Here is a 19,486-nt window from a genome sequence, read left to right on the forward strand (position 1 = left end):
GGGGTTTGTTTGTTTGTTTTAAAAAATATGTATAAAAATATATATAAAAATATAGTATGTAATACATAACATACATATTTTTAAGTACATATGTTATGCATGCAGAGAATACTCTGTAATGTATGCATCTAAGCTGTAACAAATGTGTTATATCTGTAACTATCTAAATGTCACACTGCAATTTATTTTGAAGGTATGATTTGAAGGATACATCTAAAATTACACTTGTTGATGTACAGTTACTTGCTGCTATGGGGCCTCCAGGCGGTGGGAGGAATCCTGTTACTCCTCGATTTTTGCGACACTTCAACATTTGCACTATTAATTCTTTTAGCGATGAAACAATGGTCCGCATCTTCTCTACTATAGTAGCTTTCTACCTACGGACTAGTGAATTTTCTTCTGAGTTCTTCACAATTGGAAATCAAATTGTCACTGCCACTTTAGAGGTAAGAGACAAATACCGTAACGTAAGTTTCCTTTGATTTGTTTGGTAAAGTTCCACTGGCTCTATAATAATTTAGTTGGTGAAGTAGAGATTTTAGATATTTTGTTCCTTATTATTTTTAACATACAGCCTCATCTGCTTTGACAAAATTGTCTTAGTTTTATTGTTGCAGTAACCTTCTTATTCTACGAAAATTGTCTTTGAATTTGTGTTAGTGTGGGCTCCGAGGTACCTGTCCACATAATGTCAAGTAGATGAGACTGGAATCTCTTTGGGGTCAGACAGGCACGGGAAGCTGTCACACGCAAAGACAAAGTGGAAATATCAGTTGCAACCCTTCCAAAACTCCTTCTCAGAGAGACTAAGAATGAAGAAATCATTCTCTCCACTTTCCTCCTTCATCTCCCAGTTTTTGTGCTAATTATGGGCACATCACAGCAGATTAAAGAAGCATCTTTGTAGAATCTGACTCCAGTATGACAAAAGACATCAGAGAAATGTTGTGAAACTGAAAGCCATTAGACCCAGCTGTATTGAATTTCTAAATGTTTTGTGAAGTTCCATGTTACAGATTTTAGTAAGTATCACATTTGCGATGTACCATACACATAGAAAAAGGAATGGCAATTTGTGACATTTTTACAAAGAAGCATTAAGTTACAGACATAATATCAAAGCATAGCTTTGCTGGCTTATTACGTAGCAGAAACCTTTAGCAGTGTGAACAAATCTATTGCCTATCATAAGTATTCATCATGGAAGCGCATTAGGTAGCTAATATTTGACCAATGAAAAATTCTGACAGAAAATCTGATCAGCTTCAAAGGCAAAATCAAATGGCTGAAGTTTCACAGGGGATGTGACTTCCTTCTACTGCAGAACTGAGGCCTTTCTCAGAATTTTCCACTAGTTCTGCTTATACCCAAGGACATATTCAAGACTGAATCCATCTCATTCCAAGGACTTGCATAGCTGGTATTTCAGAACTATTGTTAGATAATACATTAAATGTATGAATCACAAGGCTGACTGACTACTGCCACTAGAAATCTTTTTGTCAGTTCAATTAATCCTTCCAAACCAACCAACCAAACAAAAAAGTAATTCGCAAGAAACGCGCAAGTTTTCCTTCTTTAAACAGAAAATAATAGTAGCAGCTACTAGCGATTTGAATGCGTTTGACCACATATTTAAAACATTCAGCTTTGTCAGGATATGTCTTAGACCAATTTCAGAGTGTTGTCTTTTAATACAGTCATGCAGGTATTTCTCATCAGACTGCATCAAATGTTGTTTATACTGTTAGACTCTTACACATTTGCCTGCTAGAGAATCTGTGCTAACATGAATTTTCATCCTGGTAAGCAATACCCTACACCTCCTAGGATTAAAGTATAATAGAAGAACTGGGCTTTGGAATTGGCTTCGGACATGGGACAACAGGTGAAATGTGTACTCAGTACCATGGATATAGTCAAGCCTGATTTTACTGCACATTTTTTTTAGCAGGTTGATGTTTGATAATTGTCTTCACCAGTGAGTATACAGACACAGATGAAAAGTTTCCTCTGTCCGCATTCACTTCAGTATGTTATTTATGTTCAGTGAGAAGTGACGCTGTTTCTGTCATAACAGCATAGGCTAACAACAGCTGATGCGTTCCAGATTAGAGCAAAACATAGTCAAAACACAGCATTCTTATTTGACTCTCTTTTTTTTTTTGAGTAATTTGTAGATATGCAAACAAATAGATTTAAGCAACTGAAAATCTAGGAAGTTACCATTGCATATCATTCAGTCTTTCACTTGGAGGATATCATATAATTAAAGGAAGTCAAGAGATCTGAGTGGTATTCCTGGTCCTACAACAAATTTCTTTACACTTGCTACAATTACTTTTCCCATTTGCAGTTAGGTTAGTAGTACATATATGTTCCAGAACTGCATGAGGTGCATCTGATATATTCAGAGGACTTCGAGATCTTTAGACATTATTAGGATTTATTAGGTGTGAAATGTTTTTCTTGGAGAAATACAATTTTAGAAGACATTTAAGATCTATTATAATAATGTAGTCGCTGTTACTGTTTTGTTGATTTTGTTCTTTTTTGTTGTTTTATCTTAAGGTGTATAAGAAAGCTATCAAAAATCTTTTGCCCACACCAGCCAAATCTCATTATACATTCAACCTGCGTGACTTTTCACGTGTTATCCATGGCTGCTTGCTCATTAAGAGAAAATCAATTGAAAGCAAACATGTAATGATTCGGCTGTTTGCACATGAGGTATTTCGTGTCTTCTATGACCGTCTAGTGGAAGACAGTGATAGAGCCTGGTTGTTCAATTTAATGAAAGATATTGTGAAAGAACATTTCAAAGAAGCATTTGATTCAGTTTTTGCACACCTGAAGCAAGGAAACACACCTGTGAGTATCACATTTAACCTGTTGCAAAACAATTGCTTTCATTAAAAATTTAGGACTAGAAAGTTTCTCAATTGCAGATGAAATTTTGGATCAAATGTTCTTGAAAAGTTGAATTGAATTTGGCAAAATGCCTTCTTTGGAAAAAAAAATGAATAAAAATGTTTGGGAGGGTTTGACTGTTATACGTAAACACCCTTTTCAGAAAATATTTCATTTAAAATGTGGGTAAACTTACTACTTTTCCATAAAAGAATTTTGTGTGTCTGATACTGAAACAAAAACTTGTTTCTTATTCAATTAAAAAAAACAGTGCAACATTTTTTCAGATTTACCCAAAAAACCCTGGGTATTTATATCTTATGAAATTGAATTTATCAAGCGTAGTGTTTTATTAAGCTCCTAGATGTCTGCACATAGAAATAAAGCATCCAATTAATCAGTAGGACAGCAGAGCAACTTTTAAAAAAAATTCTGTCACGTCTTTTCTTGGAGACGTAGCAGCACGTAGTGAATCTTTGGGCAACGGGAGATAAAATAACAGAAACAACCAGAGTAATTTATAAATCACTATCACAAAAATAGCTGGGATCTGTGCATAGTACTGTGCCTGCAAGGAGCAATACAAGTATGAATGCTCTTAAATGAACTTCCAGAGACCTGATTTACAGGGTAAAGAAACATTCCCTTTATAAATTTAGCCTGAGTTACTGTGTGGTAAACAGCATTCTGTAACTGTTATGAAATGTTAGTATTTAAAATGTTGTGTAACATGTTACACTGTATGCCTTGTCTTCCTTTTTTCTGTTTTTCTTTTTTTCTTCCCCTGTCATTTCATTGATGTATAGAAGAAATAACTTTGTGGTCTTAGTTATCCATTTCATAATATATTGAAAATTGCTAAAGATACATCTGTATAAATTTGGTGTAGTCTGAAGGTCATGCTTATGAGACTGTTAATGGCTATTTGAGCCAATTGTGTTCCAAGAACAAATTAAGAGTAAGTATATTGTTTAATATGGGAAATAGAGAATTTTGAGGTGGGCAGTGTCTGTGAGTCAAAATATTTCAGAGTGCTTGTTCTTGTGTCTTGAGTATTTGTCTAAATTCTCCTTTGTTTTCTAAAATTCCAATGAGGAATATGTTCATTAAATATTAACCTTGACGTCATAATTTGTTGAATATCTACCATAGGTAACAGAAGAAAACATGAGAAGTTTGTTTTTTGGTGACTACATGATTCCAGAACTTGAGGGAGATGAAAGACACTATGTTGAAATTCCAAGCATTCAGCTGTTCAGTGATGTTGTGGAGCAGTGTCTGGGTGAATATAATCAAATCCACAAAACAAGAATGAACCTTGTTGTTTTCAGGTGCATACGATCTGTATTATTAAGAGCTTTAAGCAGTAGTTGATTATTCAGTATATCTAATTTTGTGGGCTGTGTTTTTTGTATGTCTCTTCCCCTTTATGCATCCACAAAAGTGTTTGTGGTGTTACACCTTTCTGGATGGAAGTGAACTGATTTTTCTCCTATGCCCCTGCTTTTTCTATCCAAAAGTAAATAATGAAAAGTTTTTCTCCTAAGGGACTTTGAATATATTCTTTGGTTGTTAAAGAAACATTGTGCACCATATCAGGTGGGTGCTCTACTTCTGCTAGGCCTCTGTTACCGGTGAAGATGGATGTCAGTTTTGCTTGCAGCCACTGGACTTTCATTTCACCAAGGACAAGAATTCTAAGGTTGTGAGGTGCAGAGTGAGATATAGCACAATCATAGCCGTCTGTCTGCTCTGTTATTGTGCAGCACAGCCATGCCCCACTTTGGGTACCCAGCCTGGTGCTGCAGCTAATCCTGTGAAATTTTAGACTGCAGGCTGCTGTTGTTACCTTAGCTTGTGATCAGGCAGAGCTACAACTGAGACAGATTAGGAGGTCACAACTCCTTCCTCCTCCCTATTGCTAGAGATTACTGCCTCTTCATATTTGCCAGTATAACTTTACACATAAATGCTTTGTGAAGGTGATTAGAGTTAGTTTAGACACTTCTAATAGCAGTTTATTTCAGTCCAGGTCATTTTGAGAAGCTGGATTTGTGAGTACCTGTATATACAACTGTGCTGGGAGTTTGAAGAGCTGGCAGCCTCTGATCAGAGGCCACTTCCTGAGTATATAAGCAATATCCCAGTTACCTCACTGAACAGCCAGGAGAGCATGTCTGACTGTAGCCTTAGAGTCCAATCTCATGGGTAACATGTGGATTTGAGTCCTTTATTTTTGTAACCAATCAAAATAAACAATTTATCTCTTTGAAATGCTTTAACCATTTTTTTGAGAACACTTTTAACGGCTGTTCAGCTTACTTTAACTACCCCATGCCCCGCACTTAAACAGGCTATCTCCTGTAGACCTTGCTGCATATTCCAAGATACGCTATGCTTGTGTTTTCACAATAGGTAGGTCTCTCAGTAATGTGCAGATACTGCTTTCTGAAGATGTTGTTCCAGTATCTATTTCACATGTAAGTTATAAAACACTGTCAGAAGCAGAGGGAAGGAAGAGGTTTGTTTATATAACCCATTTTTCCCCAGTTGTTCCTTTAAAAAGTTTTTAAACTGTTATTCTTCAAGAAAGTTAAAACTGATAATACTGTTGTGATTTAGAAGTAGAGAATTTCTGTTGGTTTTCTTTTTCTTCGACATCTTTATCCATATAGTGCTCCTGTTCTCACCACTGCCCATTCCTTTCAGTAATTCGTAGTCATTTGTAATCTAGCTAAATACTGATATTTGTACAATAGAAGAGTTGTGAGTTTTATTTTATTTTGTGGTGCATATCCACTCCCTTTCTTCCTCTTCCCCCCCACCCCACGACCCCACCCCACCTTCAGAAATTTGTTTTGGAGATGTTACTTCTATACTTATTTCACAGATTTATAGGTTCACAAATGTATATGTATTTCTGCCATTCTGGTAATCAGTGCATTTCAAATACAGGTATGTGTTGGAACATTTGTCTCGTATAAGCCGTATTCTGAAGCAGCCAGGGGGTAATGCTTTGTTGGTTGGAATGGGAGGAAGTGGACGTCAATCTTTGACACGTCTAGCAGCATTCATGGCAAAAATGTGTGTTTTTCAACCAGAGATTTCTAAGACCTATGGTACAAATGAATGGAGAGAAGATCTGAAAGTGAGTATTAATAACCTGTCTGCATTACGACTTAATTTTGAGGAAGGATGTTTTGGAATGTACAATATTTTAATTGTCTTGCATTTTTAGAGTCTTCTGAAGAATGCAGGTGGAAGAGGCTTGAAAACTGTATTTATAATCACAGATGCACAAATTAAAGAAGAAAGCTTTTTAGAAGATGTTGACAGTGTCCTCAACACTGGGGAGGTACCTAATCTTTTTGCAGCAGATGAAAAACAAGAAATTATAGAGGTATCTTTAGAAATTCTTTTTAATGTCACCTCCCTTTTAAGCTATTTTGTCAGTTCAGTGTGAAGTGTGGCTTTTGGATATATGCACTTAATTCTGTGACTTTTTTTGAGACCTTAGGTAAATCAGCCAGTTATTAGTAAACTTCCGGAGTAGCTTATGCCTACTACTAACTTTAATTCTGACTTGACATTCTGTTCACAAATACATTAAGTTGTGCACGTAGGGAACTTTGAATGTTCACAAATACCCCGTGGCCATAGTTATTTTTTGTGGTGTATTGTGCAGAAGAAGAATGTACATCGTAATATTTTCATTGATCAGTTAAGGACAAAGACATTTTTTGAGAAAACACAGCCTGCCTTTGTCAATAGACTCGTGCTGTCCAGGGCACTAGGGCATTGTTAGACAGAATTTCATAGTCTTGACATTTCTACTCACAGGGAAGTTGGGGAAGGGTGGTCCATGAATTCAGGCTCAGAAGTAAAGATGCAATGTACTCAGGCAATTTTAAGAAAAATTCTATCTAAAATCAGGCTTGGATTTTCAAAATAGCAGTCACCAGTTGGGAGGGAGGGGCATCAATCTTTGTATACATCAAGCTGGAAACTTCATGTTAGCTAACAGTATTTGGAACTGTATGCTGTGCTGTCTTCATATCTCTATGGTATGTTTACTGATAAATTACCTAGGTATGCTTCTAGTTGACATTCAAAGTACATACACAAATGTTCTTTATTGAAATAGCTATATCACTTGATAAATGTTACCATATTGTTTTTTCTTGGGCTTAAGTTATGGAGCATGTTGATACCTACATTCCATGTATTTTGCAAAGAAGTTAGATTATAATTCTAATCATCTTTCTCTATTCCTGTTTCATTCTTGCCAGGTATATTATAACAATATTTAAGATAATGTGGCTCTTTTACAATTTTACAGTTTGTATGGACATATTCAATTGGTGTATGCTAGAACTTGGTAGCTATCCGTAATATGCCAACTGGAGCAAATTTGGTTTTTACTCATTTAAATCTGTTCCATCAAAATATTTCCACTTTTCTCTATTGCTACTAAACTAATTTTTGTCATTTATTTTAATTGCAGGATTATGTGAAATATACATGCTTTTGTGGAAGATTAATTTGAGTTTTAGGGGTTTATAGTCAGTGTTTCATGGATTGTTAATTAATTGAGGATAATAATACTTTTACGAAGTAGTCTTTAGTTTCAAATCTAGAGGTTTCTTGTTTTGAGAGATTATTGGTTTTGGTAAATGAACAAATGGAATATGTTTTGATGTTTGAAACTTAAATCTTCCTCTACAATTAGATAAATACAGCATAGTTCAGTATAATATTAAAGCTAAAAAAGTTCTTAGTAAATTAACGTCTTGAAATGTTGTTTCGGAGACTTATATGGCACTTAAAGGGTACATGATGAGAAAAACATTTGCTTTTGTGGTAGTGGCTTTTGTGTAATGAGGGTAGTAATTTGCCTCATCTCTTTGTGCCTCCTAAATCTTTGAGTGACTGAAGACTGATTGTAATTAAGCCTGATAGTTATATTTATCATTAGAAAATATGATGGTTCTTTATTTCTTGAGGGAGCTAATTATGAATTCTGATTTTTCAGAATGTGTCTTAACCCTGTGTCTCATCTTAATGTGTCTTATCCATCTGGAACTCATCTTGGGATGGATTTTTAGCTTTTGTTTTGACGTATTCTCAGTTGCTCAAAGCAGCAGATGATCATTTCTAGAATGACTTGTCAGGGTCACAGATAAATATCATAATCCTGTTCTCAAACAGTATTTACTACTTTTTCTGTTTTTCTAGTTTATTCTACCTGTTTTATTTATCAATAAAAAATTTTATTTCATGGTGATGCTATCATTAACAGGATTGCAGAAGTGCTTAATGAGAAATTATATAACAGTTTTTACCCTATGTATTATTCCTAAGGGTGTTCGTGCAATAGTTCAGGCTGGCAATAAACATGAAGAACTCAGTCCCTTGGCCTTGTTTGCATTTTTTGTGAACTCCTGCAAAGAAAATCTCCATATTGTGGTAGCATTCAGCCCAATTGGAGATGCTTTCCGCAATCGTCTGAGACAGTTTCCTTCACTCATCAACTGCTGTACTATTGATTGGTTCCAGGTATGTGAAAATATTTATATTGTTTCCTCAACAAACTACTTCAGTTTTCTAACATTCTATATGTTCATGTTCTGTTAGATTTTCTCTTGTCTTCTGTATAGAAGTACTCCATGTTTTTCAAAATTTTAAAATAGCATAGGCATTTTTTGTAATATTTTGGGAGCTGTTTGGTGTGAGATCTCAGAATTTCTACAACTAAACAAACTTAAATTTTGTTGCTACAAAGTTTACATTTCTGAAGTAGTGAATAGCCTCAGTTCGGTGGTGGTAATTTGTCATTTTATCGCATAACATGTATATTTTAAAAGACTAGAGAAACTATTTCAATGTGATTGTAAAATGATTGTGATTGCTGCTGCCTGTTAAGCAGATCATGCATCATGGGAATGACAAGCAAATACAAGTTCTGTTGTTTATCAGTAGATCTTTTATAGCAGAATAAAACTTGGAAAATTATTGTAGTTAACAATCCTTAATGTAAGCGATGTTACTCTCAATAAAGTGCAGTTAGCTCTATAGCTTGGCCTGGTGCTGACGTCAATTAATTTTTCTGCCAAAGGATGACATAGACACAGAAATGTTTGGATAGAATGACAATATACAGCTTTTAACTAGAAGATCAGCCAGGAGTTGCCAGAAAAGATTGCATGGGTAGTGACCTCGCTGCCTGATCTAACCCTTATATCAGTTCATTGTTCTTGAGAAATAGATGAAACTAGTGTGTCTCATTCTGGTGTTTTGAGTGGTAAAAATTGTTTTGAAGTATGAAGACTGGTAATGGCTGAATTTTACAAATGCTTCTCTCCTCATTTCTCCCTCAGCCGTGGCCTGAAGATGCCCTTGAACGTGTGGCTAATAAGTTCTTGGAAACACTTCAGCTCACAGATAGTGAGCGTCAGGAAGTTGTGCCCATCTGTAAATACTTTCATACTTCAGTTTTGTCACTCTCTGTAAGGTCAGTTTGCTTCTTTTGAAAACAACCCATTAGTTTATAGAAATATTAAGAGGGAAAAGATTATGCTGTTGAAAGGGGTAAATTGAGCAACAGAGAACTCAAAAGTTGAATTTTTAGAAATAAGAAACAACAAAACAATGGGTGATTGAGTTTCATTACTACTCATTTATGTCTTAAAAGTTAATGTATACTATCTGCCTGCATAAAAATATTATATAAAATTGTCAAAATTGCTTACTCCTATTTTTTGTCAAACAGTTACATAACTTTGCTAACAATAGTTAAACTAAAAAAAGAAAACAAAACTTAAAGGTACTTTTTTTTTTTTTTAATAGGTTCTTGCAAAGTCTGGGACGCCATAATTATGTTACTCCTACTTCTTATCTTGAGCTTATTGCTGCGTTTCGGAAACTTCTTACTCAGAAACGAGACACTGTAATGAAAGCCAAGAAGAAATATGTGAATGGACTAGATAAACTAGCTTTTGCTGAATCACAAGTGAGTTAGGACAAAAATGCAACTGAAAATACAGAATGTTTGGCAAAAGCAGGTCTTTTCCTGGAGAAGTCAGTCAAAACATTACTTCAGATTTTGTTTAGCTCGATCTTCAACAGTAAAACTCTAAGAAATGTATTTTGCGTTTTCTTTCCTACAGTCATAGCAGTTGTGCTAGAGGCCACAGACCTCTGAGCATGTATTGCTAAGCAGTATATGAACAGAGCTTCCCTTTCCTAAATGGTCAACAGGTGACTATATGTGAACATAGTTCTTAAAATTAGAGTTTGTACATATGAGATAAAAATAAGTCTCTGAAGTGTTTTGATTTGAAACTGAATGTTACTTCCTTCTATCAATAAATTAGTCATTAGGTAATATCTAGGTCTTATAGAAATTGTTGGAAATTGTACTTGGCACTTCTGAATCCTACCTGATTCTTTTGTGTATGTGTAGGTTGGTGAGATGAAACAAGAACTAGTTCAGCTGCAGCCCAAACTGGAAGAAGCTAAATTGGATAATGCAAACATGATGAAGGTAGAGTTATACAAATACAAATTTTGTGGTTTTTAATGTAAGCATGTGTATTCTTGGGATCCATAATTTCACCTTTGTAATAATTAGCTTTGAATGAGGAATCTTAATCGTACAATGTACTTCTACTTCAGTATCTCAGCTGATTGTAGACAGGTTCTAAAGAATATGCCTGTATAAGGTTGCTGATATGTGACTTTCAGAAAACGAGTTGAGTTCAGGTTTTTGAGCTCACTTCTTGTTTACTGGGGTTTGCAGTATTGTGAAACTTGCCACTATTTATGCATATATCCTTAGAACTGGAAGAAAATTGTGTTCTTTATGTAAGATACAGACTCTGGATATACAGTCCTTGCCTAAGCTCCATACTGAAGGATGTTAGAGGAACTTTCATGCTAATAGTGGTTAGATTGGATTTCCCAAGATCATTCACAAACATTGCGAAACCCACAAATAGTTCTTCAGCATACAAAATAAATAAGAACAGCTTTGCACAGTCTGTCTTTGCATGCACAGGGATTATACGCTTGATTTTTAAAAGGATCCTAAAAAGGATTAACTTTGTAGAAATTTAGTGGGATGTAGGAATCAATCTCTTAGGTGTTTTTGAAAATTGTGACCTGTGAAAATACACTTATCTAGTATGTTACTGTTGCATCACAAAAAAGCAAGATTTGATTGATGTTTTTATGCACTTGCTTCTGATTTGTAAGTGTCACAGTGATATCTCTTTTACCTGCTCTTACAAACCTCTAAGAAAACTAGATGCCACTTATGTAGAACTGAAAAGGGAGTACTTGGATGAAGGCTTGACTCATCACTGAAAAGAAAATAAGTTTCAGTAGTCAATGTCATAGACTCTGAAGCTATGAAAACTCATTATAAAAGCTAATCATTTTTTAGTTACAGCCCGATGCACAAACATGAAGAGTTTCTTGTCTCCTGAAATTCAAACGTATTTTAAATAGCTTTTATTGACAGTAATCTAATTTCATGCAGTTTACCTACTGTTAAAGCTCCATGATGATGTTGTGTTATGCTAAGAAACAAATGATTCCTTTAACGTAAGTTGAAAATATATGAAAATATTGAAATACTTCAGTTTTCTCTTTACATTTTACAGTATTCCATAAGTGCTATACTAGGTAATTTCAGTTTGTTTGGTTGTTCACTGCTCAATAGGAAAGTCACCCATGTGTTTTTCTTTAGACTATAGAAGTAGAATCTGCAGAAGTAGAACAGAAAAGAAAAACTGTAAAAGTAGATGAAGAAATTGCTACAGAAAAAGCTGAAGAAGCTCAGACATTGAAAAATGAATGTGAGAGTGACCTGGCAGAGGCGATCCCAGCCCTGGAGGCTGCACTTGATGCTCTTGACACTTTGAAGGCAAGCTGATCTAAACTTCAGCATTTGAAAGAGTTATTTAACCTGATGAAACTCTTCTATTTGTTTGGGAAAGAATGCACTAAGATGAAAATAATTGGAAAAGAGTTAAATTTCCTCGGTTTTGGCAAAGGAGAGGACCTGTACAGTCATTGTTCAGTATATTTCCTCTTCATGTACTCAGAATACAAAGGGAGGGTGTGCATTTAAGAAATTGTTTATTTGCAAGAAAGCCCACTTGTGGGAAAAGTAACCTAAACCTGAAGTTACCAGCAGTGGTATCAACTGAATTTCCTCTTTCAGCTAAGTTAATGTTCACCGCCAATGTCTAACATGGCATTTGTTTATGGCTAAGAATTATCTGGATCTTTGGTTTAAAGGTTTTGTCCTTGTCATGACTTAGACATGATCTGAAAGCAGTATTGTTGAGAAAGTCCTGCAGGAGTTTAGTACAGTAAAAGGTAGTTTAGTAGGAGTTATGAAGTATATGAGATGTCTTACATGACACTTATGGAAGTATATAAAAAAATACTCTGACCTGGACTTTTTAAAACATAATTTTAATTAATCATTAGTTTACAGTTACTAGCATTTATTTCATTTTTTATTTCCCCTGCATAGGATACATTGATGGATATTGTTAATTGTCTTGCTAACAGTGTATCATCCCCGCTAAAAGCCCTCTATAATTATGTTCATTGGTAATGGTGTTATAATTCCCTTTTTTTTTTTTTTTCTGTTAGTTCATTTATCTTAGTGGTGAGAAAGGCATAACATCTGTCATAATTTTTTTAAATGTAATTTTTATTTTAGCCTTCTGATATATCAATTGTCAAATCAATGAAAAATCCTCCATCTGGTGTCAAGCTTGTCATGGCTGCTGTCTGTGTCATGAAAGACATAAAACCTGAAAAAATTGCAGATCCTTCAGGGACTGGAGGCAAGGTAAAATGGCAGACAAGTTTCAAATAAAAGTGTAATTCATGTTCTTCTCAACACAGAGCACTTGTTCAATAAACAAGATCACCCAAGGTCCACTAAAGTAGGCGAGTACTTACAGCCTCCATCCATTATTTTACTGAAAAATTCCAGAATTCCAAATTTTCTAAGTTTTGTAATGTGCAAAGAGAACACGTTTAATTTGCTTGACTCGTATATAGATAATAGATAATACGTAACTCTTCCCTCAGACACTGTTCAGTTTTTGGCTTTAGGTATAGTTTGGAGGAAATGTTTGATCTGATAGACTTTTTCCTTTATTGACGTCTCAAGGAGATACAAGGTCATCAGTATTAAATATGCATGAGTTTTAATTAAAAGAGATTTGTCATTTTTGTTTCTGTGTTTGTTTTAAAGCTTGAAAAGATATTTCCTACTGTGTTTTGTAGATTTTGGATTACTGGGCTCCAAGCAAGAAACTGCTTGGTGACATGAATTTCTTAAAGGATTTGAAAGAGTATGACAAGGACAATATTCCAGTAAGACTTCTGTCTAATTTTTCAGTGATTTTTACCATGTAGATACTTTCTTGCAGGGAGAAAAAAAAAAAATTAGAAAATACTATATCAGAGGCCTCATTAGTCCCAAGTTACTCTACTTCTGTTATGACCAAGGATCTTTACGATATGATAGGGTATCTTTATAGGATGAGTATGGTCATGGCAAGTGAGTCAAAATTCCTCAGGGTGAGCTTCCTAAGTGGCATTTCAGAAGGTTTTAGAATTCCCTTTGGGAATTTCTAAGGCTTCTATAGAGCCTATCTTCTATTTGAATGTTCTGTGCACAAATGTTTCCAACTTTGCAATTCATAGGTATCTCATCAAAAGGTAAAAATAACACATACAAAAACTGTATCAAAGTAAATAGTCTGTCCTGTCCATTATCCTGTGTCCAAAAATGGCCATAAGCAAGTGCCTTGGAAGTAGGAACAGTATATATGATAATCTCTCCAAATATTCTTCCAGCCTCTGGCACTTTAAATGAAGGACTTCAAAGCTAGATGTAGTTTCTGTGTGTTTAGTTTAGCTTTCAGTGGATCTCTCTTGTGTAATTTCTCTAGTCGCCTTAAGCCCATGTAAACTTTCTGTATCTACAAGATCTTTTTACAAAGCGTTCCAGAAGTCTACTTTAAGTGGTATGAAGAACTATCTCTTTCTGTTTCTTCTGAACCTGGATCCTTTTAGCCTCATTTCATGTATTCTGTTTCGGATTTTGGCTGGGGTTTTTTTGTGGAACCAGGGAACACTTGATCCCTGTCCAACCTTTCTATGCCTTTTTTTGTACTAGTTTTTCTAAATCAATTACTCTGGCATTATAAACTTTTTTCTATTTTTAAATAACTGCCGACATTGGTGCTCTTCTTAATGGCTGTTTCTAATTGTATTATTTTGATTGAATGAATGCTGACAAAATGGGTAATATTTTGCTAAGTATAATAGAAGATACACAATAAATGCAGAAATGTACTAGCTATACAACTTTATTTAAAATATTACCATCTCCCCCTTACTTACTATCCGAGAGTGTGATAGTAAGATCTTACTATCTGAGAGTGCGATTCTTGCTGTTTGCCCAATTCAGTGGAAACTGAATATGCTTTGCCCTTTATAAAACTGGTCCCCAAAAGTAGGCACAAGCAATATAGTTCATTTAGATTTTGTTTTACATTAGTAGAAATACATTTTTATAATGATCCCCAACAGCTGTGTCTTGAGAAAAGATAGCAAATAATGAAATTAGCATGTTTTGCACAAGGGACAGCGTAAATTAAGACTTCTATGTGACTGTAATGCTCTTAGCACTTAGGTAGCTGTCAAATGGAAGACATACCAAATGCATGATTATAAAGAATAAGGGTAGGATTAGGATGAAACCAGGAAAAGACCACGAAGTGTGATAGGAAAATCAAAAGAAATAAATGAGCAGTGGTTTCTACCACAATTAATACTGAGTAGTTCTTTCCCACTTCGTTGTGCAGAGAAATGGCAGTGAATCAGTGTAATTTTAAAGTGTCAGCCACAAGACTTTGATGAGCTATAATGCTTTTGTTATCCAGGCAGCTGTCATGCAGAAGATTCGGGCTGAATACTTGACTAATCCTGAGTTTGATCCACAAAAGGTGGCTAAAGCTTCCTCGGCAGCAGAAGGTTTATGTAAATGGATTACGGCAATGGAAGTGTACGACAGGGTTGCAAAGGTGTGTTTTTGATTCTAGTCCCTCAGTGCTATGAAATCTTTCCTCTGCTTGGTATATTCACCCTAAGCATTGAATTAAAGAATAAAGTTACAAAAATGTGCTTTAAGCATTTGTGTATTTGTTTTAATTGAATAGGTGGTTGCACCCAAGAAAGATCGTTTGAGAGAGGCACAGCAGTCCTTAGCAGAGACACTGACACTCTTGAATCAGAAGAGAGAACAACTTGCAGCAGTTGAAAATCATTTGGCTGCTTTGGAACAAACCTTCACTGAAAAAACGGAAGAAAAGGCTCGTTTAGAATTCCAGGTTGATCTCTGTGCTAAAAAACTAGAACGAGCAGAGAAGTTGATTGGAGGCCTTGGTGGAGAGAAATCAAGGTCAGGTTAAAGTTCAAATGTCAGATATAACAGCCAGTGTAGAAATAGAATTTGAACTTCAGTTCTCTGAGCTGTATCTCTGTCTGAGGGCTGAAGAGTGTAACAGTCTGGGCCCTGGAAAGATTCCTAATTGTTTGTAATGTAAAAATATGGGCAGCAACATTGGGAGAATTGTAGAGAAAGTCTTCAAAATGAGAATAAAATACATAAACACAGTGTCCTTATTCTCCACCTGAAGTTAAGATAAACAACAACAAAAAAGGTTGATTTTTATCGTCAGTATCTTTAATGTGCAGGTTTCAGCACCATGTTTTTTCTGTATCTTCTGCTTGTCGTAGATGGAATAATGCTGCAAATGATCTTCAAGACACATATGATAATTTGACAGGAGATGTTCTGATATCAGCTGGTGTGATAGCATATCTGGGAGCTTTTACTGCTGGATTTCGACAAGAATGTACCAAAGATTGGAGCAAACTGTGCAAGGTTAGGAGGTTAACTTAGATTTAAATAAGTGTTTGCTTTTTTCCAGACAACTGCAGAAAGCCTCAAAAATTGCTTGTCCTATTTCAAACTCTTAAAAGGAAATGCACATAGTCACTTTGGATTCAGTGGCATTTAATAGAAGTTGTAAAGAAAATGGAATAAAGATAAATGGGGTTTTCTTTTCTTTTTTTTCCCAGGAGAAAAATATCCCTTGTTCTGAGAATTTCTCTTTGAGTAAGACTCTTGGTGACCCAATAAAAATAAGAGCCTGGAATATTGCTGGTTTGCCAACAGACACATTTTCTGTAGACAATGGGGTCATTGTTGACAATTCAAGACGTTGGTAGGTGACAAAAAGGTTTAATTTTCAAATCCAAACAAGTTTTCACTTTTTTAAAAAAAGCAAACAAAATGTCTAGAGACAATGTAGCTTCTGTAGAGACAATGTAATTGAAAGAGGAGTGGAATTTTTATATCCAGCTCCTGTGAAATTTAAGAGGTATAACACTTCAGAGATTTGTGTATGTAGTTACTTGAAAGCTTTCCTTTCAGGAGGTGCAGTGCTCTTGGATAAAGTTCTTTGGTTTTTTGGTTTTTTGGGGTTTTTTTAAAATATTGTACCTTTTTGTCCTGTTACTAGCTAATGAAGTATTTGTAAGAATCGGTTTTAGAACTGCAGAGAAATCCTCATGCTTTACATGTTTAATGATAAGATTCAGGTTATGTATGTGTCCAGATACCACAGTCCACTTCAGGTTCTTACATGTATAAGGCCATCAGATGACATTTTTATGTTTTACAGGTATCTATTGTATGTGAAACTCACATCTATATAAAGGATTCTTTTAGGTCCTTTAACAACTTTTTTTTTTTTATTCCAACTGAAATTTTATTTTAAGGATGATATCTATTACATTATATGAAACCTTGCGATAGCTGTCTGCAAATAATCTGCACTCAGTAGAAATAAAGATTATAAAACTTTCTAGTGATGTTCTTGTGATCTGTGTTCTCTTAAGAATTAGTCTTTGTGATAGATTCAGATTCTATTCAGATTATAGTGTGTAATTCCATTTTTAGAATGTTGTTTAGTTCTCTGAGGTGCAGTTAGAGGAGGTGTTTGATACCATTCAAGCCTATAAAAATACATACATATAGATGAAATCAGCAAGTACAAAGGGGGACAAATCTGTTGAACAAAATTAAAATATTGTCACCTTTCCCTGCCCCACTTACATTTCCAGTCTTATACTGGCTGATATACCAACATCTCAGATTTAAATTGCAAGTAATTGTTGACTTTTTTTTTTTTAAGTGAAAAAATATATGAGAAAGAACTCAAAATTTGTAAAAATAAATGAATTCTAGATAGTGAGAATTCCAGGGGAGAGGCAGAACAAGATTTTACAAAAATTCTGCATTCTGGTGTATTTTATGAAAAATGTTACGAACATTTTTTGCAACTCTTAAAACTATTTTTGGTATTACTTTTCAAATTGTGATGAAACACCTATACTTCCATTTTTCACCTATCTCTTAAAATAACAGAATCAAAACTGTATCACTTTTTTCTTGACAGCCTGACACAGAAACATTTTAAAATAGTTTAAAATTTCGAAAAACTCCTGCAGCACTGAGAAAACTGTCTTTTATGTTCTAGGCCATTAATGATTGATCCTCAAGGTCAAGCAAATAAATGGATCAAGAATTTTGAGAAGGAAAACCGCCTGAATGTTATCAAGATCAGTGACACAGATTATATGAGAACCCTGGAGAACTGCATTCAGTTTGGAACTCCACTTCTGCTAGAAAATGTTGGAGAAGAACTAGACCCATTACTTGAACCTCTGCTACTTAGACAAACTTTTAAACAAGGTAGATCAAAATTAATTTTGAACCCTGAAGTAGGTTACATTAATGTTCATCTTATAATCTGTGGTAATGTCTGACGTTTTTCTTATTACTCTCTGGTTTTCTGCTGCCTGTGGTAACAGGAAGGTAACTTCACAACAGCCTGAAGGTTTTTTTTATTTTTAAATAGATATCATTCATATATAATGATACCATGATAGTTTTATGTGAAAATCTTCACCATGTGACTATAGGAGACTAAATGAAGACACTTGACTCTGCAAAGAGAAGATTCTCAGCGCAATTATATTTTGCTTGTTCATTTTCATATATTTTAGTCTAATACTAATATTTACTAAATTTTGTACAAATCAAGAAAAGCAAACTCTCAAGGCATTTTGCTTAAGGCACAATTTTCCTGTGTTTCTCTGAAACTTGCTAAGTAGCTATGAATTTGGTTTTCAACTTTGCTTTCTTTTCCTCCTGGAAAAAGACAGAAAAATGCAGATACTTCTTATATAGTTTATCTTCACTGGTTTTCATGTTCATACTAAAAAAAAAAAAAAAGAGAGGGAAAAGCTCAAACACTTTTTTTTTTCCTTTTGGTTTTTTTTTTTTTTTGAGTTTCGTATTTCAGACAGGTAATTCAATGAAAAAATAGTCTGTAAGAATATCAATAAGGCTCTCTGTTACCATCTCCAGTATTGTATATGTACATTGAAACTACGGTAGTAATTGGATTGACTGCTAGGAGTAAAATGTGGCCTCACTGAAGTCTGAGAATTATTCAGAGTATCAGATTTATTTATTTATTTATTTTTACTTTTCAGGAGATTTGTCATTGACAAGAAATTTGCTTTTATTTAATCACAAAAGTAATTTTTTTCTGTAAGTAATTGAAGTAGAAAATGATTTTCTTAACATTTCTCATCTTAACTTTAGGAGGCATGGAGTGTATCAGGCTTGGTGAGACCATTATTGAGTATTCCAGTGATTTCAAGTTTTTTATTACCACAAAACTGAGAAATCCACATTATATGCCTGAACTTGCTACAAAAGTTTCTTTACTCAATTTTATGATAACACCAGAGGGACTTGAAGACCAATTGCTAGGTATTGTCGTAGCGAAAGAGAGGTAAGTCTCTCTTTATGGCAAATAGCCATTTAAATTTTTTACGGCGTAATTTCAAGGAAATGAGAGTTGAATTTATTGTAAAGCAAAATGAAAGTTACATGGTGCAAATGTTGCTCAGTAACAGCTTTAAAAAAAAAGTTGTTTTTCTAGTTGTCATATCTAAAAAGCTTGTTAGGGAAACAGATTGTCATGTTTACTGTGGGGTAAGTGTCCACAAGTTAATTAAAATAGCAGATGTAAAATTGTTGGTTTTTTCATGGCAATTTTCTCCTGAAATACTCCTTTGACTGTTAGAAAACTATGTAAATATTATTTGAAGTTTAAATCATTATTGTGATTTTTGCAATTTGACTGAGCTGCCAGGCAAGGATGCAGAACTATGAGGATTTAGTTTTAATTTCATAAGAAATAAATGCACAGTACCTCTGAAACTGATTATTGGTCTTATCTGAACCCTCACAGAGATACAGAGAAGTAGTTTCTAGGTTGTACGGAAATGTCTATGCAATTGGGCTAAATTCTGTTTGCTAAAAAAGCGTTTCTAGCAGTAAACTTCTTCCATATATCACATGGTGTTTTTTCAGGCAGCAGAGATATAATAAAGG

At 34.6% G+C, this 19,486-nt stretch overlaps 1 protein-coding gene across 1 annotated transcript in view; it reads left to right on the forward strand.

Moving 5' to 3' along the window:
* Positions 1–193: 193 nt before the first annotated feature.
* LOC104077678 (dynein heavy chain 7, axonemal-like) overlaps positions 194–19,486 on the forward strand; it is a gene marked incomplete at both ends in the record, with an annotated part of 29,447 nt that continues 10,154 nt past the window's right edge. Inside the window, 18 exons of the mRNA XM_009578988.1 lie at positions 194–449; positions 2,575–2,874; positions 4,066–4,244; positions 5,869–6,061; positions 6,152–6,313; positions 8,275–8,469; positions 9,291–9,424; positions 9,760–9,922; positions 10,376–10,456; positions 11,663–11,839; positions 12,650–12,781; positions 13,225–13,314; positions 14,892–15,032; positions 15,168–15,409; positions 15,748–15,895; positions 16,093–16,238; positions 17,556–17,770; positions 18,689–18,881. Of these exons, the coding sequence (XP_009577283.1) occupies positions 194–449; positions 2,575–2,874; positions 4,066–4,244; positions 5,869–6,061; positions 6,152–6,313; positions 8,275–8,469; positions 9,291–9,424; positions 9,760–9,922; positions 10,376–10,456; positions 11,663–11,839; positions 12,650–12,781; positions 13,225–13,314; positions 14,892–15,032; positions 15,168–15,409; positions 15,748–15,895; positions 16,093–16,238; positions 17,556–17,770; positions 18,689–18,881 (3,147 nt within the window). The remainder of the gene's footprint in view (positions 450–2,574; positions 2,875–4,065; positions 4,245–5,868; positions 6,062–6,151; positions 6,314–8,274; positions 8,470–9,290; positions 9,425–9,759; positions 9,923–10,375; positions 10,457–11,662; positions 11,840–12,649; positions 12,782–13,224; positions 13,315–14,891; positions 15,033–15,167; positions 15,410–15,747; positions 15,896–16,092; positions 16,239–17,555; positions 17,771–18,688; positions 18,882–19,486) is intronic.

This window comes from Fulmarus glacialis, unplaced genomic scaffold (assembly GCF_000690835.1).
Source record: "Fulmarus glacialis isolate BGI_N327 unplaced genomic scaffold, ASM69083v1 scaffold36005, whole genome shotgun sequence".
Lineage (NCBI taxonomy): Eukaryota > Metazoa > Chordata > Aves > Procellariiformes > Procellariidae > Fulmarus > Fulmarus glacialis.